The 19,349-nt window shown below is 46.2% G+C and overlaps 1 protein-coding gene and 1 long non-coding RNA gene across 3 annotated transcripts in view; one reads left to right on the top strand and one right to left on the bottom strand.

Annotated features, from left to right (window-relative positions):
* LOC141219049 (uncharacterized) overlaps positions 1 to 14,018 on the bottom strand; it is a 78,960-nt gene extending 64,942 nt beyond the window's left edge. For both annotated transcript variants that reach the window (XR_012287682.1, XR_012287700.1), the window contains exon 1: positions 13,824 to 14,018. This is a non-coding gene — a long non-coding RNA (uncharacterized lncRNA). The remainder of the gene's footprint in view (positions 1 to 13,823) is intronic.
* Positions 14,019 to 14,082: 64 nt separating this feature from the next.
* TMEM35B (transmembrane protein 35B) overlaps positions 14,083 to 19,349 on the top strand; it is a 28,394-nt gene continuing 23,127 nt past the window's right edge. The window contains exon 1 of the mRNA XM_073666008.1: positions 14,083 to 14,278. Within this exon, the coding sequence (XP_073522109.1) occupies positions 14,171 to 14,278 (108 nt within the window). The 5' untranslated portion in view covers positions 14,083 to 14,170. The remainder of the gene's footprint in view (positions 14,279 to 19,349) is intronic.

Below are 19,349 nucleotides of genomic sequence, written 5' to 3' on the forward strand. Positions count from 1 at the left end.
CTGTGGTTTTGCCATCCCACGGTAAAAAATTTCTATTATTCAGGTTTTGGTAGTTTTTTCCGTAAAGAAAAACAGTAGTGTCTCCTGACTGTTGTGACACAAAAATATATCTGTTGAAAATAGTCTTGTGTAGGCCCGACATCTCACTGTGGTTTCGCAGTTCCACGGGTCAAATCGCTGTACTATCCAGTTTTGGGCCTTTGGTATCTAAAAAAAAAAGCAGTTTGAGTGTGTCGCTCACTGTTCAGCCGCAAATATCTCTATTTAAAAAAGTGTGGTATACCCCAGTAAACAATAACTGTGGTTTTCCTCTTCCACGGTTCTAATCTACTCTTTATTACCCTTTTTCCATTGATAGTGCAAGTGTAAGCTATTTTACTTCATTTACAATGGGCAAGGCGCGTGGCAAGGGACGTGGAAGTGGACGTTCTGGTGATGGTTCGTGCAGAGGACGGGGCCGTGGCCAAGGTGAAAATGTGCCACAACCAACAGCCACATCTTCTCGCTCCCACTTCTTGACCGAATTACTAGGGAAGCACAGAACAACACCAGTATTGAGAACTGATCAGTGTGAACAGGTTATTAATTGGATAGCAGACAATACTTCCAGTTACCTGGGCACCACCACCTCCGGTCTGTCTTCCACACGGTCAACTCTTAGTAGCCGTGAGTCTCGACCGCATACTCCTCCTCACCCTGATGCTCCTTCCTCCCAACATGCCGAGTGTCGTCAGACAGCAAGTGATCCCACACTTGGACACTCTGAAGAGCTGTTCACTGGTCCATTTCCATATTTGGGCCCCTCGCCTGATGCGCTTGAAGTGGTGGAAGATGAGATCCCATGTTGCGATGCCCAAATATTTGAACAGCCACGGCCACAGGAAGTCGACGTTGGCAATCTGTCACAAGAGGTGGACGATGACGAGACACAATTGCCAGGAAGTGAGGAGGAGGATCGTGGTGCGCAAGTGGAAGAGGAGGAGGTGGTGGATGATCTAGTAACTGACCCAACGTGGAAGGAGGACATGCAGAGTGAGGCCAGCAGCACACAGGGGGAGGGAGGCAGAGTACCCCAACAGGCAGGAAGAAGCAGTGTGGTGGCCGCAGACAGAAGGCAGGCAACCGTTCCCCGTAACACCAACACGAGGGACGTTGCCAGTACAAGCGGTAGGTCTTCCAGAGTCTGGAATTTTTTTAAAGACTCTGCTGATAACCCCAAAAAGGCCATATGTTCCACCTGCCATGCCAGCATCAGCAGGAGTGACAAAACTACCAGCCTGACCACCACCAGCATGATCAGGCACATGGCAGCAAAGCACCCGACTTTGTGGGGCGAAACCCAGGGTCCACGACCAGTGTCAGCGGGTGTCACCACTGCTTCTTCCACCGTTGTGCGTGCAATAGAACTCCCTGTTGTGTGCAAGGCAATCCCCTGTCCATACTGCATGTAAAGATGCCCCCTCCTCTCAGTCTTCACTTGTTATGACAGTTTCTCAAGAAACAGCATCAACGTCCACATCCCAGACCTTTGAACGAAAGCGGAAATTCGCAGCTAACGCCCCACAGGCCACAGTACTAAATTCGCACATTTCACGACTGCTTGCATTGGAAATGCTGCCTTTTAGGCTGGTGGAGACGGAATCCTTCCGCAATCTTATGGCGGTGGCCGTCCCTCAGTACTCGGTCCCCAGTCGACACTATTTTGCCCGGTGTGCCATCCCCGCATTACACAAGCACGTGTCCCAAAGCATCTGCCGTGCCCTCAACAACGCAGTTACTGGGAGAGTCCACCTGACACGTGGACAAGTGCTTGTGGCCAGGGACGGTACATCTGTCTGACGGCACACTGGGTAAACATAGTGGAAGCCGGGACCCAGTCGGACCTTGGGACGGAACACATCCTCCTCACACCGAGGATTGCGGGCCCTATGTCAGTCAGAGTTGCCCCCACAGTGTACAGCTCCTGCGCATCCTCCTCCTCATGTTCAGCCTCCATCTCAGATATCACCACATCAGTTACAAGCTGGAAGCATTGCAGTACTGCCTCCGCCAAGCGGCAACAGGCTGTGCTGAAACTCATAAGCTTAGGTGATAAACCTCACACTGCTTGTGAGTTGTGGACAGCTGTGAAAGAGCAGGCAGATCTGTGGCTGAGACCGCTGAACCTACATCCCGGCATGGTCGTGTGTGACAATGGCCGTAACCTGGTGGCGGCTCTGAGGTGAGGTGAGATCACACACGTACCATGCCTGGCTCATGTGCTTAACCTCTTGGTTCAGCGGTTTCTTAAATCGTACCCCGAGTTGCCAGATCTGCTCGTGAAAGTAAACCGCCTGTCAGCTCATTTTCGCAAGTTGGCTACAGCTTCCGCCGCCCTTGCTGTGTTGCAGCAGTGTTTGCAGCTTCCGGCACACCGACTGGTGTATGATGTCCCCACACGTTGGAACTCTACCCTCCACATGTTGCAAAGGATTTGTGAGCAGAAGAGAGCAGTTGTGGAGTACCAGCTGCAACAAGGCCGTCGATATTCAGGTTAGACTCCACACATAAGACCTCAGGAGTGGACCTGGATGTCTGACATTTGTACCATCCTGACAAACTTTGAGGAGGCCACCAAGATGGTGAGTGGCGATGACGCCATCATTAGTGTCAGCATCCCACTTGTCTGTCTTTTGCAACGCTCTCTGCAGAGAATTAAAGAGGAGGCATTGCAGCCAGAGTATGATGAGATGGATCAAGAAGCCGTAGCGGGCGATTACACACAGCCCAGCCTCATCTCATCCCAACGTGCATTGGGGGACAATGAGGGAGAGGAGGAGGAGGAGGAAGAACAGGAGCTGCTATCATGCGTTGTAGACGGTAGTACCTGTACAAGTGTCATACCGTCGGTTCAGCGTGGGTGGCCTGAGGACAGGGGGGAGGAGGAAGAGGAGGAGGAGAAGGAGGAGAGCATGGTCAGTCGTCATCTTGGTGAGGACAGGGAAATCTTGCCCGTTACCAGTCTGGCACGCATGGCTGACTTTATGTTACGCTGCCTTAACCGTGACCCTCGCGTTGTCAAAATGTTGGGTGACAGTCATTACTGGTTGGTGACACTTGTAGACCCCCGCTACAAGGAGAACTTTCACTCTCTTATTCCTGAGGTGGAGAGGTCTACAAAAATGGGGCAATACCAGAAGGCCCTTGCTGCAGAACTCTTAAAAAAATTCCCATCTGAACACGCTAGCGGCAGAGGTCACAGTTCGTTGCCCAACCAAGGCGTACAGGCGAGAGAGATGCAACTCCAATCCAGCAGAGGCAGGGGAACACTGTCAACGTTCTGGGACAGTTTTCTGACACCCGCCCAGCTTACAGGCCCTGAGGCGCGGGGTACTCTCACAAGGAGTGGAAAGTTTCAAAAGATGGTGAGGGAGTACCTTGCCGATCGTACCAGCGTCCTCCGTGATTCCTCTGTGCCTTTTAATTATTGGGTATCCAAGCTGGACACTTGGAATGAACTCGCTCTGTACGCCTTGGAGGTCCTGGCCTGCCCTGCCGCTAGCGTACTATCAGAGCGTGTTTTTAGTGCTGCTGGGGGAATTATAACTTATAAGCGCACTCGCCTGTCAACTGACAATGCTGACACGCTGACCCTTATCAAAATCAACAAGGGCTGGATTGGGCCAGACTTCTCATCACCACCAAATGACAGCAGAGTAACATAAAGTCAAATCCACTGTGTTATTTCGGGAGGTGTATTCCCATGCATCGCTTCACACCCACACATGGGTATACGCTTCCTCATTTCGGCTGTTTTTTGCTCTTCTCCTTATCCTCAGCCTCCACGACCACTATACCACCAGGGTGACCGTGGTCCATGTTGCCAGCATTGCAAGTTCCTCTGTCCTAATTTTTGGCAGCTTTTACTTGGAAGGCATAGGCAAAGACTATGGGAGACCCACTCCCCAATAATGGGAATAATGTTTTTAATATGCTGTACTGCATGGCTCTTGTAAGGGACATTGCAAGTTTCCCCTTCCTAATTTTTGGCAGCTTTTGCTTGGAAGGCATAGGCAAAGACTATGGGAGACCCACTCCCCAATAATGGGAATAATGTTTTTAATATGCTGTACTGCATGGCTCTTGTAAGGGGCATTAAAATCATCTTGTTAAGCTACTGTGACCTCCACGTCTCTTCCAAGGGTCGTTAATATTGTATTTTTATTCCACTGCGACCTCCACCACTCTTCCAAAGGGCATTAAAAGCGTCTTGTTAAGCTACTGTGACCTCCACGTCTCTTCCACAGGGCGTTGATATTGTCTTTTTATTCCACTGTAACCTCCACCACTCTTCCAAGGGGCATTGATATTGTCTTTTTATTCCACTGCGACCTCCACCACTCTTCCAAGGGGCATTAAAACCGTCTTGTTAAGCTACTGTGACCTCCACGTCTCTTCCACGGGGCATTGATATTGTCTTTTTATTCCACTGTAACCTCCACCACTCTTCCAAGGGGCATTAAAACTGTCTTGTTAAACCACTCTGAACTCCACGTCTCTTCCAAGGGGCATTAAAACCATCTTGTTAAGCTACTGTGACCTCCACATCTCTTCCAAGGGGCATTAAAACTGTCTTGTTAAACCACTGTGAACTCCACGTCTCTTCTAAGGGGCATTAAAACCGTCTTGTTAAACCACTCTGAACTCCACAGCTCTTCCAAGGGGCATTGACATGTTGTTTTTAATTACCTCTAACCTCCACGACTCTTGCAACGGGCATTGCATTTCCTCCTAATTTTTGTCAGCTTTTGCTTTTCAATGCATAGGCGAACACTAAGGGAGACCCACTTCCCAATAATGGGTAGAAGGTTTTTAATACGCTGTAATCCACGTCTGTTTCAAGGGGCATTGCAGTGCCTAATAATTTTTGGAAAGCCTTCCATTCCCTGCTTAGGCCAACAGTGTACAGGAGACCCAGTTGCTATAAATGGAAAAAAGGTTTAGTTAAGGCCCTCTGACCTCCATGTCACTTCCAAGGGGCATTGGAGTGCCTCGAAATTTTTGGTAGGCATTGCATTCACTGTATGCCTTATAACTGTGTAGCTGAACCGCTCCTTTTGGTACAGAAACATATCCTACAAGACATGTGTGGTTGGCTGGCCTGATATTGATGTGAATGGTCCCTGTTCCTCCTGCTCTTTCTCCTTTGCCACCACCTCATCCATCATTCATCACCTGAAGCTTTGTTTTAACGGGAGTCATAGAATTGGATAGTAGCAGGAAAACATCCAGCAATCCTCGAAGGAGGTAGAATATGCGCCAAAACGCTGACCACCTCACGCCTAGCTGCTACTACATACATGCGCTTGCATTCCAAGGAACAGAAAGCTAAGGAGGTGGATGGCCTCATGATCATGAATAATTTACTCGTTGTGTAGGAGGCCGACCACTGCTGCTGTCTACCTTCTGAACTTTGTGTTGAAGCCTGATTGACCCAGGACCCGCAATCCTCTATGTCTGGAGGACGTGTTGCATCCCACTGTCCAACTGTGTCCCGGCTTCCACAATATTAACCCAGTGTGAAGGCGTCAGTGAGATGGACCATTCCTGGCCACATTCACTTGTCCACGTGTTTGTGGTTAGGCTGTCCTTCCCACTAAATGCACTGGGGAGGGCACAGGTAATGTTTTGGTATGCGTGCTTGTGTATAAGGCGCACCGGGACAAATAAGGGCGGCTGGGGACCGTTTATGGACACCCGGCCACCCCCACGCGGCTGGGGACAGTGTGTGGGCACCCGGCCGCGGGGCGGCTGGGGACTGAGTATGGACACCCGGCCGCCCCCTGGCGGCTGGGGACCAAGCGTGGACACCCGGCCGCCGGGGACTGAGTATGAATACCAGGCTACCGATGCAGCCATGACGTGGTGGCCAGATTCCACCTCCACATGCCTAAAAGGCCCAATTTCAAGTGCAAGCAAGCTAGCAGTATGGTATTGCAGCCTGGGGGTGGGTGGGTGGCAGGCTGCATACTTGCGCTTGTATTGCAAGTTATGGGGGAGGTACAATTGAACACTGCCCTGGGACAAGGACTTGCACGGGGATAGTTGCAAGTCTGCATCTTCTGATGCGGCAAGGATCACTTCTGATGGGCACACTTTTAGGCAGTGACCTGGGTGTCAGAGATGCTTCCAGGGGTCTTCCCCATGCTGTTCCCATGTCTTTTTAGCACTGTATGCATGTGTCACACAGCACATGGCCAGATAAGGTTGTAAAATGTTAAAATGACATTTCCCGGTGAATACATTTGTCACGGTTGAAAGCAATACAAACGTGCAAAAAGGCATAAAAAATGCTACTTGTGAACATAGCCCAAGGTGTGGAGGAGTATTTTTGTTTTTGGTTATTTATTTTACCTTATACACAAGTCTTTACCCTGGAAAGGATGTTCCTTAACCCCTTTCCGACCTGGTCAGTAATAGTACGCACCAGGTCAGGAAGGCCGGTTCAGCGGGGGCTCCGGCGGTGAGCCCGAACTGAAGAGAGCACGTCAGCTGATTATTGGAATCGCAATCCACCCGCGGCTGTTAACATGTTAAATCTCTGACAGTGGCATTTAACTCGCGCTTCCGGGAGTCCTAAGCCCCGCCCATCAGTGACCCCGTCACGTGATCGCGGGTCGCCAATGGGTGGGCATGACAACTCAGGGTCTGCAGCAGACGCCTGTGGTTGTCATGTCTCAATTGCTATGAGCGCCACCTAGTGGTCAGCGCTCATAGCAAGTGAGCATTTCTCCTGCATACAAGCGATCTGCTCATCGCTTGTATGCAGTAGAAGCAATCAGACAACTGCTGCTTCTAGTCTCCTCTGGAGACTATAGAAGCAAGCAGAAAGTGTAAAAAAAAGTTTTTAAAAAAATAAAAAATATATAAAAGTTTAAGTCACCCCCCTTTCGCCCCATTCAAAATAAAATATACAGTACAGACCAAAAATTTGGACACACCTTCTCATTTAAAGATTTTTCTTTATTTTCATGACTTTGAAAATTGTACATTCACACTGAAAGCATCAAAACTATGAATTAACACATGTGGAATTATATACTTAACAAAAAAAGTGTGAAACAACTGAAAATAAGTGTTATATTCTAAGTTTTTCAAATTAGCCACCTTTTGCTTTGATGACTGCTTTGCACACTCTTGGCATTCTCTTGATGAGCTTCAAGAGGTAGTCACCGGAAATGGTTTTCACTTCACAGGTGTGCCCTGTCAGGTTTAATAAGTGGGATTTCTTGCCTTATAAATGGGGTTGGGACCATCAGTTGCGTTGTGCAGAAGTCAGGTGGATACACAGCTGATAGTCCTACTGAATAGACTGTTAGCTGCTTTTTTCTTGCCATAATACAAATTCTAAGTAAAGAAAAATGAGTGGCCATCATTACTTTAAGAAATGAAGGTCAGTCAGTCCGAAAAATTGGGCAAACTTAGAAAGTGTCCCCAAGTGCAGTTGCAAAAACCATCAAGCGCTACAAAGAAACTGGCTCACATGAGGACCGCCCCAGGAAAAGAAGACCAAGAGTCACCTTTGCTTCTGAGGATAAGTTTATCCGAGTCACCAGCCTCAGAAATCGCAGGTTAACAGCAGCTCAGATTAGAGACCAGGTCAATGCCACACAGAGTTCTAGCAGCAGACACATCTCTTCAACAACTGTTAAGAGGAGACTTTGTGCAGCAGGCCTTCATGGTAAAATAGCTGCTAGGAAACCACTGCTAAGGACAGGCAACAAGCAGAAGAGACTTGTTTGGGCTAAAGAACACAAGAAATGGACATTAGACCAGTGGAAATCTGTGCTTTGGTCTGATGAGTCCAAATTTGAGACCTTTGGTTCCAACCACCATGTCTTTGTGCGATGCACAAAAGGTGAACGGATGGACTCTACATGCCTGGTTCCCACTGTGAAGCATGGAGGAGAAGGTGTGATGGTGTGGGGGTGCTTTGCTGGTGATACTGTTGGGGATTTATTCAAAATTGAAGACATACTGAACCAGCATGGCTACCACAGCATCTTGCAGCGGCATGCTATTCCATCCGGTTTGCGTTTAGTTGGACCATCATTTATATTTCAACAGGACAATGACCCCAAACATACCTCCAGGCTGTGTAAGGGCTATTTGACCAAGAGGGAGAGTGATGGGGTGCTACGCCAGATGACCTGTCCTCCAGTCACCAGACCTGAACCCAATCGAGATGGTTTGGGATGAGCTGGACCGCAGAGTGAAGGCAAAAGGGCCAACAAGTGCTAAGCATCTCTGGGAACTCCTTCAAGATTGTTGGAAGACCATTTCCGGTGACTACCTCTTGAAGCTCATCAAGAGACTGCCAAGAGTGTGCAAAGCAGTCATCAAAGCAAAAGGTGGCTACTTTGAAGAACCTAGAATATAAAACATATTTTCAGTTGTTTCACACTTTTTTGTTAAGTATATAATTCCACATGTGTTAATTCATAGTTTTGATGCCTTCAGTGTGAATGTACAATTTCCATAGTCAAGAAAATACAGAAAAATCTTTAAATGAGAAGGTGTGTCCAAACTTTTGGTCTGTACTGTATATATAAAAAAAACCCCACATACACATATTTGGTATCGCCGCGTTCAGAATCGCCCGATCTATCAATATAAAAGAAGAATTAACACAATCAGTAAACGGCGTAACGAGAAAAAAATTTTAAACGCCAGAATTAAGTTTTTTTGGTCGCTACAACTTTGCAATAAACTGCAATAAAGGGCGATCAAAACATCGGATCTACCCCAAAATGGTATCAATAAAAACGTCAGCCCGGCACGCAAAAAATAAGTCCTCACCTGACCCCAGATCCCGAAAAATGGAGAAGCTAAGGGTCTTGGAAAATGGCGTCATTTTTTTTTTGTTTTTTTTACCAAGCTTTGGATTTTCTTTTCACCACTTAAATAAAAAAGAACCTATACATGTTTGGTGTCTATGAACTCGTAACGACCTGGAAAATAATGATGGCAGGTCAGTTTTAGCAATCTGTGAACGTGGTAAAAAAAGGACCAAAAAAACAACTGTGGAATTGCATTTTTTTTGCAGTTTCACTGCACTTGGAATTTTTTTCCCATTTTCCAGCACACGATATGGTAAAACCAGTGATGGTGTTTAAAAGTACAACTCGTCCCGCAAAAAATAAGCCCTCACCTGGCCCCAGATCCCGAAAAATGGAGAAGCTAAGGGTCTCGGAAAATGGCGTCATTTTTTTTTGTTTTTTTAGCAAGCTTTGGATTTTTTTTTCACCACTTAAATAAAAAAGAACCTATACATGTTTGGTGTCTATGAACTCGTAACGACCTGGAAAATAATGATGGCAGGTCAGTTTTAGCAATCTGTGAACGTGGTAAAAAAAGGACCCAAAAAACAACTGTGGAATTGCATTTTTTTTGCAGTTTCACTGCACTTGGAATTTTTTTCCCATTTTCCAGCACACGATATGGTAAAACCAGTGATGGTGTTTAAAAGTACAACTCGTCCCGCAAAAAATAAGCCCTCACATGGCCATATTGAAAGAAAATTAAAAAAGTTCTGGCTCTGGGAAGAAGGGGAGCAAAAAAGGAAAAAACAAAAACAGAAAGACCCATGGTCGTTAAGGGGTTAACATATTTCACAAGAAAGCACTTTCACTTTCGTTTTTGAACGTTTTATTGTGAGCCTGTAAAAGTGGCTTAATACCTCTGACCACGTTGTTGACAGCAGTGACCTGGGGGTCAGAAATGCTTCCTGGGGCGATCCCCATGCTGTCCCCATGTCATTTGAGCACTGTCACTATCGTTTTGGGCACTTTTTAGGCTTTCTACAGACTGCCGGGGTAGCCGCCGCAAAAATGTTCGGGTCTCCCATAGACTAACATTGGGCTCGTTGCTCGGGTCGAGCACCCGAGTATCACAGTGAGCTCGGCCTGAGCTTCGAGCACCCGAGCATTTTAGTGCTCGCTCAACACTAATAAAAATGAAAAAAATATATTTTTCCCACAAAAATGTTGTCTAAGACCCAATTTTTTTCATTTTTACAAGGATAGTAGGAGAAAATGGACCACAAAATTTGTTGTGCAAAATCCACACCGATACCCCATATGTGGTCGAAAACTACTTTTGATGCACAGTGCAAAGCTCAGAAGGGAAGATAAGATTTTGCTGGACTGAACTGAGGGTGCCATGTCACATTGGCAGAGCCCCTGAGGAGCCAGATCAGCAGACCTCCCATTTGACAAACTACACCTCTCAATAAATTCATCTAGGAGTGCAGTGAGCATATTGACACCACAGGTGGATCACAGAATTACATTTTTACCAGATTTTAAATTTTCCCACTGGGAAATGGGTAAAGATGGCACCAAAATGTGTCCTACAATTTCTGGTGAATGTATAAATACCCCATATGTGGTTGTACAGTACTGCTTAGCCATACGGCGAGACTCTGGAAGGAATGAGCACTATTTGCCTCCTAGAGCGCAGATTTTTCTAAAATAGTATGCGGACTCCATATACAGAGCCCCATATACAGTGCTAGAATAGCAGAATCCCCCCTCAAGTGACCCCATTTTGGAAATTCCCTTTTGGGAATTTATCTACAGGTGTAGTAACGATTTTGACTCAATGGGTCCTTTCCAGAAACAAGCAGCAGCGGATGTTGAGGAGTGAAAATTGCAAACTGCCGTTGTAGTGACCAGTGCGTTGTGCCCAGCTCATGGTTCTGGAGACACACACCTGTAATTAGGCGTGCTCTCATCGCAACAGAAATGCCAAACATGTGGACGCTAACCGGTTTAGACACACACTGGAGCTCAGAAGGGAGGTGGGCATTTGGGAGTGCAGAATTTGTTCAATTTCTTTTGGGGGCGATGAGCCATGGCGCTTTTCCAAAGCCTTTCTGCTACCAGTAATGTGGAAGCCCTACATTTCCGATAACAGATGATGGACCTGAGTGGGGACTTGCTTTTTTTCGTGGACTGAGTTGAAGTTTTTGTTGGGAACATTTTACATAACATTTTGGATCACATAGAGCGCTTTATGCTGAGCACTTATATCGGGGTTTCCATCTAAATCTCCGAGTGACGTGATTCAGATGAAACCCCTGATGGATCCATTCACTATGATGAGGCAGCAGAGTTACTCAGGACTCAGTGTGGCCTCTGTGTTCAGCGTTGCCCTTTTCAGGGACTTTTATGCACACCTAATGAAAAGACGGACGCCAACAGATCATAGGCCAGACGGCATCCACAGTGCCTCCATCTGCCTCATTATAGGGAATCTTCCGCCGGGGGTTTTGTCTGAATTACATATTTCAGAGATTTACATGGAAACTCCGGTGTAATCATAGGATAAATGTGCGCCGAGCCTTACTGCGATCTTTGGGAGGTAGAATGTACAAATCAGCAGCAGGTGAAGAATTTGTTTTATTGATTTTTTAAGCTGTTCCTCGTGGGGTGTAATTGATTAGGCGACTTTATTGATCGGATCGTTGCGATAATAGCGATACCAGATTTATAGCGGGTTTTTATGTTTTGCAGCTGTCACACACTAAAAGACGCTTTCCATTGCTTTTTGCATCGCCATATTTAGAGAGCTCTAATTGTTCCATATTTCAGCTGACAGAGTCATGTGACAGCTTGTTTTTTTGCGGGATGAGTTGATGTTTTTATTGGTACAATTTTCGGGCACGTGACATTTTTTGATCGCTTTCTATTCTGAATTTTGGGTGGTAGAATGAACAAAAGCCAGCAATTCAGGAATTTTTTTTTTTTTTATCCCGTTCTGCGTGCGGTAAAATTGATAAGGCAACTTTATTCTTGGGGTCAGTACGATTACATCCATACCACATTTATAGCTTTTTTTATGTTTTTACGCTTTTACACAATAAAAACTATTTTATAGAAAAAATTATTATTTTTGGATTGCTTTATTCTGAGAGATATAACTTTTATTATTTTTCCGTTGATGGAACTGTATGGCGGCTTGCTTTTTGCGGGACAAGATGTTTTCAGCCGTACCATTTTTCTTTACATTTGTCTTTTTGATCACGTTTTATTCCACTTTATGTTTGGTAGTATCATGATAAAAGACTAGGCAAAAAACGATACTTTATTTCTTTACAGTGTTCACTGAAGGGGTTCACTAGTGGGAGTTTTATAGGTCAGGTCGTTTCAGATGTGGCAATACCAAATATGTGTACTTTTTTATTTTTTTCATTAAAATATTTATTTATGGGTACAATATATATTTATTTTTTATTATTCTTTTATGATTTTTTTTTTTTAGATATTTTTTTAATTTTATTTTTACTATTACACTTTGTCCCTCTATGGGACTTTCACTAATTGCAGGCTGATCACTTGCATAGTATAGGAATGCAATTAAAACACCAAACCGTCCTGCAAAAAAAAGGTAAAACAGAAATAAAAATTAAATTAGTTAGGCTGTGTGCCCACGATGCGTTTTTTAAGCGTTTCCGAGGAGGCAAAAACGCTGCAGAAACGCTTAAAAAACGCTTGGTAGAAGGCCTGCCATGTTCCCCAATGATAATCCGCATGTGCTGTGCACATGCTGCGGAAATTTCCACTGCGGATTATCATTGCGGAAAAGAACGCAGCACTACCAATTATTTTGCAGAAGTGCTGCGTTTTCGCCGCCATCGACTTGCATTAGACCGCATGGATTACGCATCACTGTATATGTAGATGCTCATTCCAAGCGTTCTAATGTGCGGATGGTACCCAGGTCTAGAGGAGAGGAGACTCTCCTCCGGACCTGGGGTACCATTGAAAACTGTAAAAAAAATAAAAAAATAAATATATACTTACCTTCTGGCAGCCCGCGGTGCGCTCCTCCTTGCTTGGCGGCAGTTCGCGATAGAATGAAGGACCTGCGCTGACGTCAGTCATGTGACGGGTCACGCGATGCTGACGTCAGCAGGTCCTTCAGTATACCACTGCCGGCAGCCGGGACGGTGAAGCAAGCCAGCGTGGGCCATCAGAGGGTAAGTATATATTTATTTTTTACCATTCTTTTCGGTCACAGTATATAAATCCATGCCGTTTGCATGGATTTATATAGTGTGACCAAGTTGTCAAGCACTTTCCAAGTGATGCTAAAATCGCTTGTCAACCCGCATGCGGAAATGCAAGTGAAGAACGCTTCACTTCCGCATGTCCCTGGCAGGAAAACGCATGTACAATCCGCATGTACAATCCGCATGCGTTTTTTCTGCCAGGGAGATGCAGAAACGCTCAGGAAAAATCCGGAGCATTTCTGCATCGTGGGCACATAGCCTTACAGTTCTCAGAATAGGACGATGCAAAAACAATCAAGTTTTGCAAAATATTGTTTTTAGTCTGTAAAAGTAGCAAAGCATAAAAAGTATAGAAATCTGGTATGACTGTAATCGTACTGACAAGAATAAATTGGTCGGATCACTTCTTCCGCAAGAGGAACGGCGTAAAAACTAAAACCAATAACTGAATTGCTGGTGCTTGTCCAGTCTGCCATGTTCATGCTTGTAAGGTGGAATAAAGCTAAACTTTGGGATCCTGAAAAATGCAGAAAAAAATCCCCCCAAAACAGCAAAACCTGCATTTTGTCTGCAGCTTTTTTACTGCCATGAGATCAGGTTTGGCTGCAGCATAAAAGCAACATGTGACCATAGCCTTATAGACAAAAGAACCGGTGAGGTAGACCCAAATAAAATCCAGCAAGCCCAAGAAAGCTGCTTAGAAATGGGCACAATAGCCAGGCCCTGGCAAGCCTGGGTGGCAAGGATACAGCAAGTCCTACTAATGTACCCCGGAGTGGTGTGCGTGCTAGGAAATCCGCGCCATTTCTATAGCCTGCTGGTCTCCAGCCCCAGGCAGGGCTGTCCGTGCGGTCCCAGCATTCTGTACACAGCGGCTACAGGCCCGAGTCTCCTCACTCGCCCCCGCCTGCAGACACGGCGCAATGGGCGCGTATCCCACCCGAACAACACAAGGGTGGAGCGTGGAACCAGCGTCCCGCCAATGGAGAGCGGGGAGGACTCGGGTGGGAGAGGCCCAGTGCTCCGACCACTCCTCCCCTGCATCGCTGCCCTGATATCCTGCAAGTGTTGTGAGAGGCGTAGCACAGAGCTGGAGGGCAGGACACAACAGCAGCCATGGCCATTGTATTCACTGCCATCAGGGTCCTATTGGGGTTCTTCTTTACTATTGCCGGAGTGGTTAAACTAACAGATCAAGTGTCTGCTGAGGTGTACCAGCACATGGTAAGTGCCAGTCCAGGGCCGTGCAGCTCCTGCCCCTCCTGCACCTACACGGCCAGACTAGTAGTAGCCTCCAGTGTTGGCACCTGCTGACCCCCAGGGAGGGAGCCAAAGGGTGAGAAGAACGATGTCCCGATCCTGCATGAGCGGGGTGCAAGAGCCCAGCACTACATGGCCCAGCAGTACATAGCCCGCCAATATATTGGGGGAAGTTTTCCTGACAACTTTGTATCTGCTGCTACCAGCTCTCTACTGTTACATAGTGACCACTGGGCTACTGTTACATAATGCCAGTGGTGTGCTAGGCAGTGCCGGGGTGGTGGTGTGCTAGGCAGTGCCCAGGGGATTGTGCTAGGCAGTGCTGGGGTGGTGGTGTGCTAGGCAGTGCCCAGGGGATTGTGCTAGGCAGTGCCCTGGGGATTGTGCTAGGCAGTGCCCTGGGGATTGTGCTAGGCAGTGCCCTGGGGATTGTGCTAGGCAGTGCCGGGGTGGGGATGTGCTAGGCAGTGCCCAGAGGATTGTGCTAGGCAGGGGGTGCTAGGCAGTGCCTGTTGGATGGGGGGTTGGTTGATGTGCCTGGGGGGGGGGGGGTTGGTTGATGTGCCTGGGGGGTGGGTTGATGTGCCCAGGGGGGAGGGGAGGTGTGCTAGGGGATTGTGCTAGGCTGTGCCTGGGGGGGGGGGTTGATGTGCCGGGGTGGTGGTGTGCTAGGCAGTGAGTGGGGGGGGTTGGTTGATGTGCCGTGGGGGGGGGGGGTTGATGTGCCCAGGGGGGAGGGGAGGTGTGCTAGGCAGTGCCCAATGGTAGTGGTGATATGTTACACTGTATCCAGGACTAGATTCTAAAAAGATAGGTGGCATTGAAGGTGACAGGGCAATGATACAGTCTAAAGTCCCATGGTGACGGAGCTGTGCTGCATGTGAGCTTATCTGTATACTGTGCTGCACTAGCCAAAGTCCTATAACCCCATATACCCACATAAGGCAGCCTTATTAGTACCGTCCTCTGCCCTATTTCCTTCTATTACTGTGCTTCAGAGCTAAATTACTGTTATGTCTTTTTTCAGTAGAACTGCTACTCTGTATCCCTCATTGGCCGGTCAAATTGATTAATATCACACTGCTCAGTGTAAATATGTCTGTTGTCTGAGTGTCACACAAGCTCTTCCCCTCTATTCAGGTATACATGTCAAACACTGGCCCATGGCCAAATCTGTCCCGCAGGCTGATTATATTTGGCCCACAGTTGGGGTCACCATACTTTTCCAAGAAGTTGAGGGGGGGGGGGTACAGTAGGGTCATCATACCGTGCGTGTTGAGGGTACTGTGGAGGAATTGACTCTGTGGGTATCATACTGTGTTTGGGGGGCACTTTTGTTGGTGTCATACGTATAGAAATCCTCATCACTGTCCCCGTTGGCGCTCACAATCTATGTTTTTGAGGTGTGGGAGCAAACTCACAGAAACCTACTAGCTCCTTGCAGATGTTGTCCTTGGTGGGATTTGAACCCAAGATCCCGGCGCTGCAAAATAGTGCTTACCACTGAGCAATCGTGTTGCCCATGTACACACTACAGAAATTGAACTGATGAGTACATTTTTAAATCTACAGCTTGTCTATTTCAGTGGTGGATTTTCCCCATTGGCTTTAGTTGTGGATTTTAAACCTAAACTGAGAGCTTTACTAAGGTAAATGCCCCAAAACCTCTGATGACTTTTACTATCAGTGCCATGTACAGTGGGGGAAAAAAGTATTTAGTCAGCCACCAATTGTGCAAGTTCTCCCACTTAAAAAGATGAGAGAGGCCTGTAATTGACATCATAGGTAGACCTCAACTATGAGAGACAAAATGAGAAAACAAATCCTGAAAATCACATTGTCTGATTTGGAAAGGAATTCTTTTCAAATTTTGGTGGAAAATAAGTATTTGGTCAATTACAAACAAGCAAGATTCCTGGCTCTCACAGACCTGTAACTTCGTCTTTAAGAGGCTCTTCTGTCCTCCACTCATTACCTGTAGTACTGGCACCTGTTTGAACTTGTTATCAGTATAAAAGACACCTGTCCGCAACCGCAAACAGTCACACTCCAAACTCCAGTATGGTGAAGACCAAAGAGCTGTCGAAGGACACCAGAAACAAAATTGTAGCCCTGCACCAGGCTAGGAAGACTGAATCTGCAATAGACAAGCAGCTTGGTGTGAAGAAATCAACTGTGGAAGCAATAAATAGAAAATGGAAGACATGCAAGACCACTAATAATCTCCCTCAATCTGAGGCTCCACACAAGATCTCACCCCGTGGGGTCAAAATGATCTCAAGAACGGTGAGCAAAAATCCCAGAACCACACGGGGGGACCTAGTGAATGACCTGCAGAGAGCTGCGACTAACATTGCACAGGCTACCATCAGTAACACACTACGGCGCCAGGGATTCAGATCCTGCAGCGCCAGACGTGTCCCCCTGCTTAAGCCATTACATGTCTGGGCCCGTCTGAAGTTTGCTCGAGAACATTTGGATGATCCAGAAGAGTATTGGGAGAATGTCATATGGTCAGATGAAACCAAAGTAGAACTGTTTGGTAGAAACACAACCCGTGGTGTTTGGAGGAGAAAGAATGCTGAGTTGCATCCAAAGAACACCATACCTACTGTTAATCATGGGGGTGGCAACTTCATGCTTGGGGGCTCTTTCTCTTCCTATTGACCAGGACAACTGATCCGTGTACGTGAAAGAATGAATGGGGCCATGTAGCATGAGATTTTGAGAGCAAACCTCCTTCCATCAGCAAGGACATTGAAGATGAAACGTGGCTGGGTCTTTCAGCATGATAATGATCCCAAGCACACCGCCAGGTCACCGAAGGAGTGACTTCGTAAGAAGCATTTCAAGGTCCTGGAGTGGCCTAGCCAGTCTCCAGATCTAAACCCTATAGAAAACCTTTAGAGGGAGTTGAAAGTCTGTGTTGGCCAGTGACAGCCCCAAAATGTCACTGCTCTAGAGATCTTCATGGAGGAATGGGCCAACATACCAGCAATAGTGTGTGCCAACCTTGTGAAGTCTTACAGAAAACGTTTGACCTCTGTCATTGCCAACAAAGGATATATAACAAAGTATTGAGATGAACTTTTGTAATTGACCAAATACTTATTTTCCACCAAAATTTGAAAAATAATTTCTTTCCAAATAAGACTGTGATTTTTCAGGATTTGTTTTCTCATTTTGTCTCACATAGTTGAGGTCTACCTGTGATGTCAATTACAGGCCTCTCTCATCTTTTTAAGTGGGAGAACTTGCACAATTGGTGTCTGACTAAATATTTTTTTTCCCTACTGTATGACAAAGGTGAGTGGCTTTTCTGATAGGATTGTAGATTCATGAACAACAATATACACCCCCAAAAAATTTGTGTATATATTGGGTACAAACTAAGTCAGTTAATAGGTTGTGTAAACTTAAACTTGACAGTATACAGGTAATCCAAAGTTATGACACTGCATATGCCTCCATGATGAATTTGGCACATTTTAATACTGTTTAATCTAAGTTTGCACTGTCTTAAAAGTTAGACAATATTGATAGAAATGCCCCATTGACATTTTATGTCCTTTCAAAATTCGCAATAAAATCTGAAATGGCCAATCCTCATGACATGATGTTGATTTACCACTGTGTATATCCCTATGAATCTGCTTATAATGCTCATTATTAAACAGTTGTTTCATAATAGTAATTGCAGGGAGTTCACACAGCTTTTGTGTTAAAGGCAGGGCCAGTTTTAGGCAAAGTGGGGCTCCCAATGCTCACATATTGCACCATAACACAGAAACATTTCAGTTATATTTAAATTCGCTGAGTTCAGGTCATTGAACAAGCGTTATCGACAACATTCAAGTCGTTCGACGTTTGTCTCCCGACCTCATTACACCGGCTGAGGAATGATGGGCACAGAACAATCTAAGGCTATGTTCCCACGATGCAGAAATGCTCCGGATTTTTTCCTGAGCGTTTCTGCATCTCCCTGGCAGGAAAAACGCATGCGGATTGTACATGCTTTTTTCCTGCCAGGGACAAGCGGAAGTGAAGCGTTCTTCACATGCATTTCCGCATGCGGGTTGACAAGCCCTTTCCAAGCGATTATATTTTTTTTTTTTTTTTTTTTTTTTTTTAGCATCACTTGGAAAGTGCTTGACCACTTGGTCACACTATATAAATCCATGCAAACCGAAAGAATGGTAAAAAAGAAATATATATACTTACCTTCTGATGGCCCCCAGTGTCCTTGTCTTGGCTTGCCGGCAGCTCGCGGTAGACTAAAGGACCTGCCGACGTCAGCGGTGGCGTGATCCGTCACATGACTAAATGACGTCACCGCAGGTCCTTGAGTCCACCGCGAGCTGCCAGCAAGCGAAGACAAGCGCACCGGGGGCCATCAGAAGGTAAGTATAATATTTATTCTTTATTTTATTCTTTTTTGTACAGGTACTATGGTGCCCAGGTCCGGAGGAGAGTCTCCTCTCCTCCACACCCGGGTACCATACGCACATTGAAACGCATGGAATCTGCATGTACAGATCCAGTGATGCGGATTACATGCGTTCCAATGCAAGTCAATGGCGGCGAAAACACAGCGCTTCCGCAAAATAATTGGTAGTGCTGCTTTTTTTTCCCGCAATGATAACTCGCAGCGGAAATTTCAGCAGCATGTGCACAGCACATGCGTATTATCATTGGGGAACATGGCAGACCTTCTACCAAGCGTTTTTTAAGCGTTTCTGCAGCATAATTGCCGCTGCGGAAACACTTAAAAAACGCATAGTGGGCACACAGTCTAATAGATCAATCTGTCCCCATACACCTCATGTTATCCGCTGCACATCTGCAGTTTTCGCGGGGCGATGTGCTGCTGAGAACAATGATTTTTGTTCTGGCATAAACAATCCAATCCATCGATGAAAAGGCAGCATTTTACTTTTTTAGTATAATGCACCCAATAGTCCTCCATATAGTATAATGCACGCCCCATAGTCCTCCATATAGTATAATGCACACCCCCATAGAGCGTAATGCAGCC

Source organism: Phyllobates terribilis, unplaced genomic scaffold (genome assembly GCF_046119375.1).
Source record: "Phyllobates terribilis strain yellow unplaced genomic scaffold, ASM4611937v1 Scaffold_2__4_contigs__length_985480577, whole genome shotgun sequence".
Classification (NCBI taxonomy): Eukaryota; Metazoa; Chordata; class Amphibia; order Anura; family Dendrobatidae; genus Phyllobates; species Phyllobates terribilis.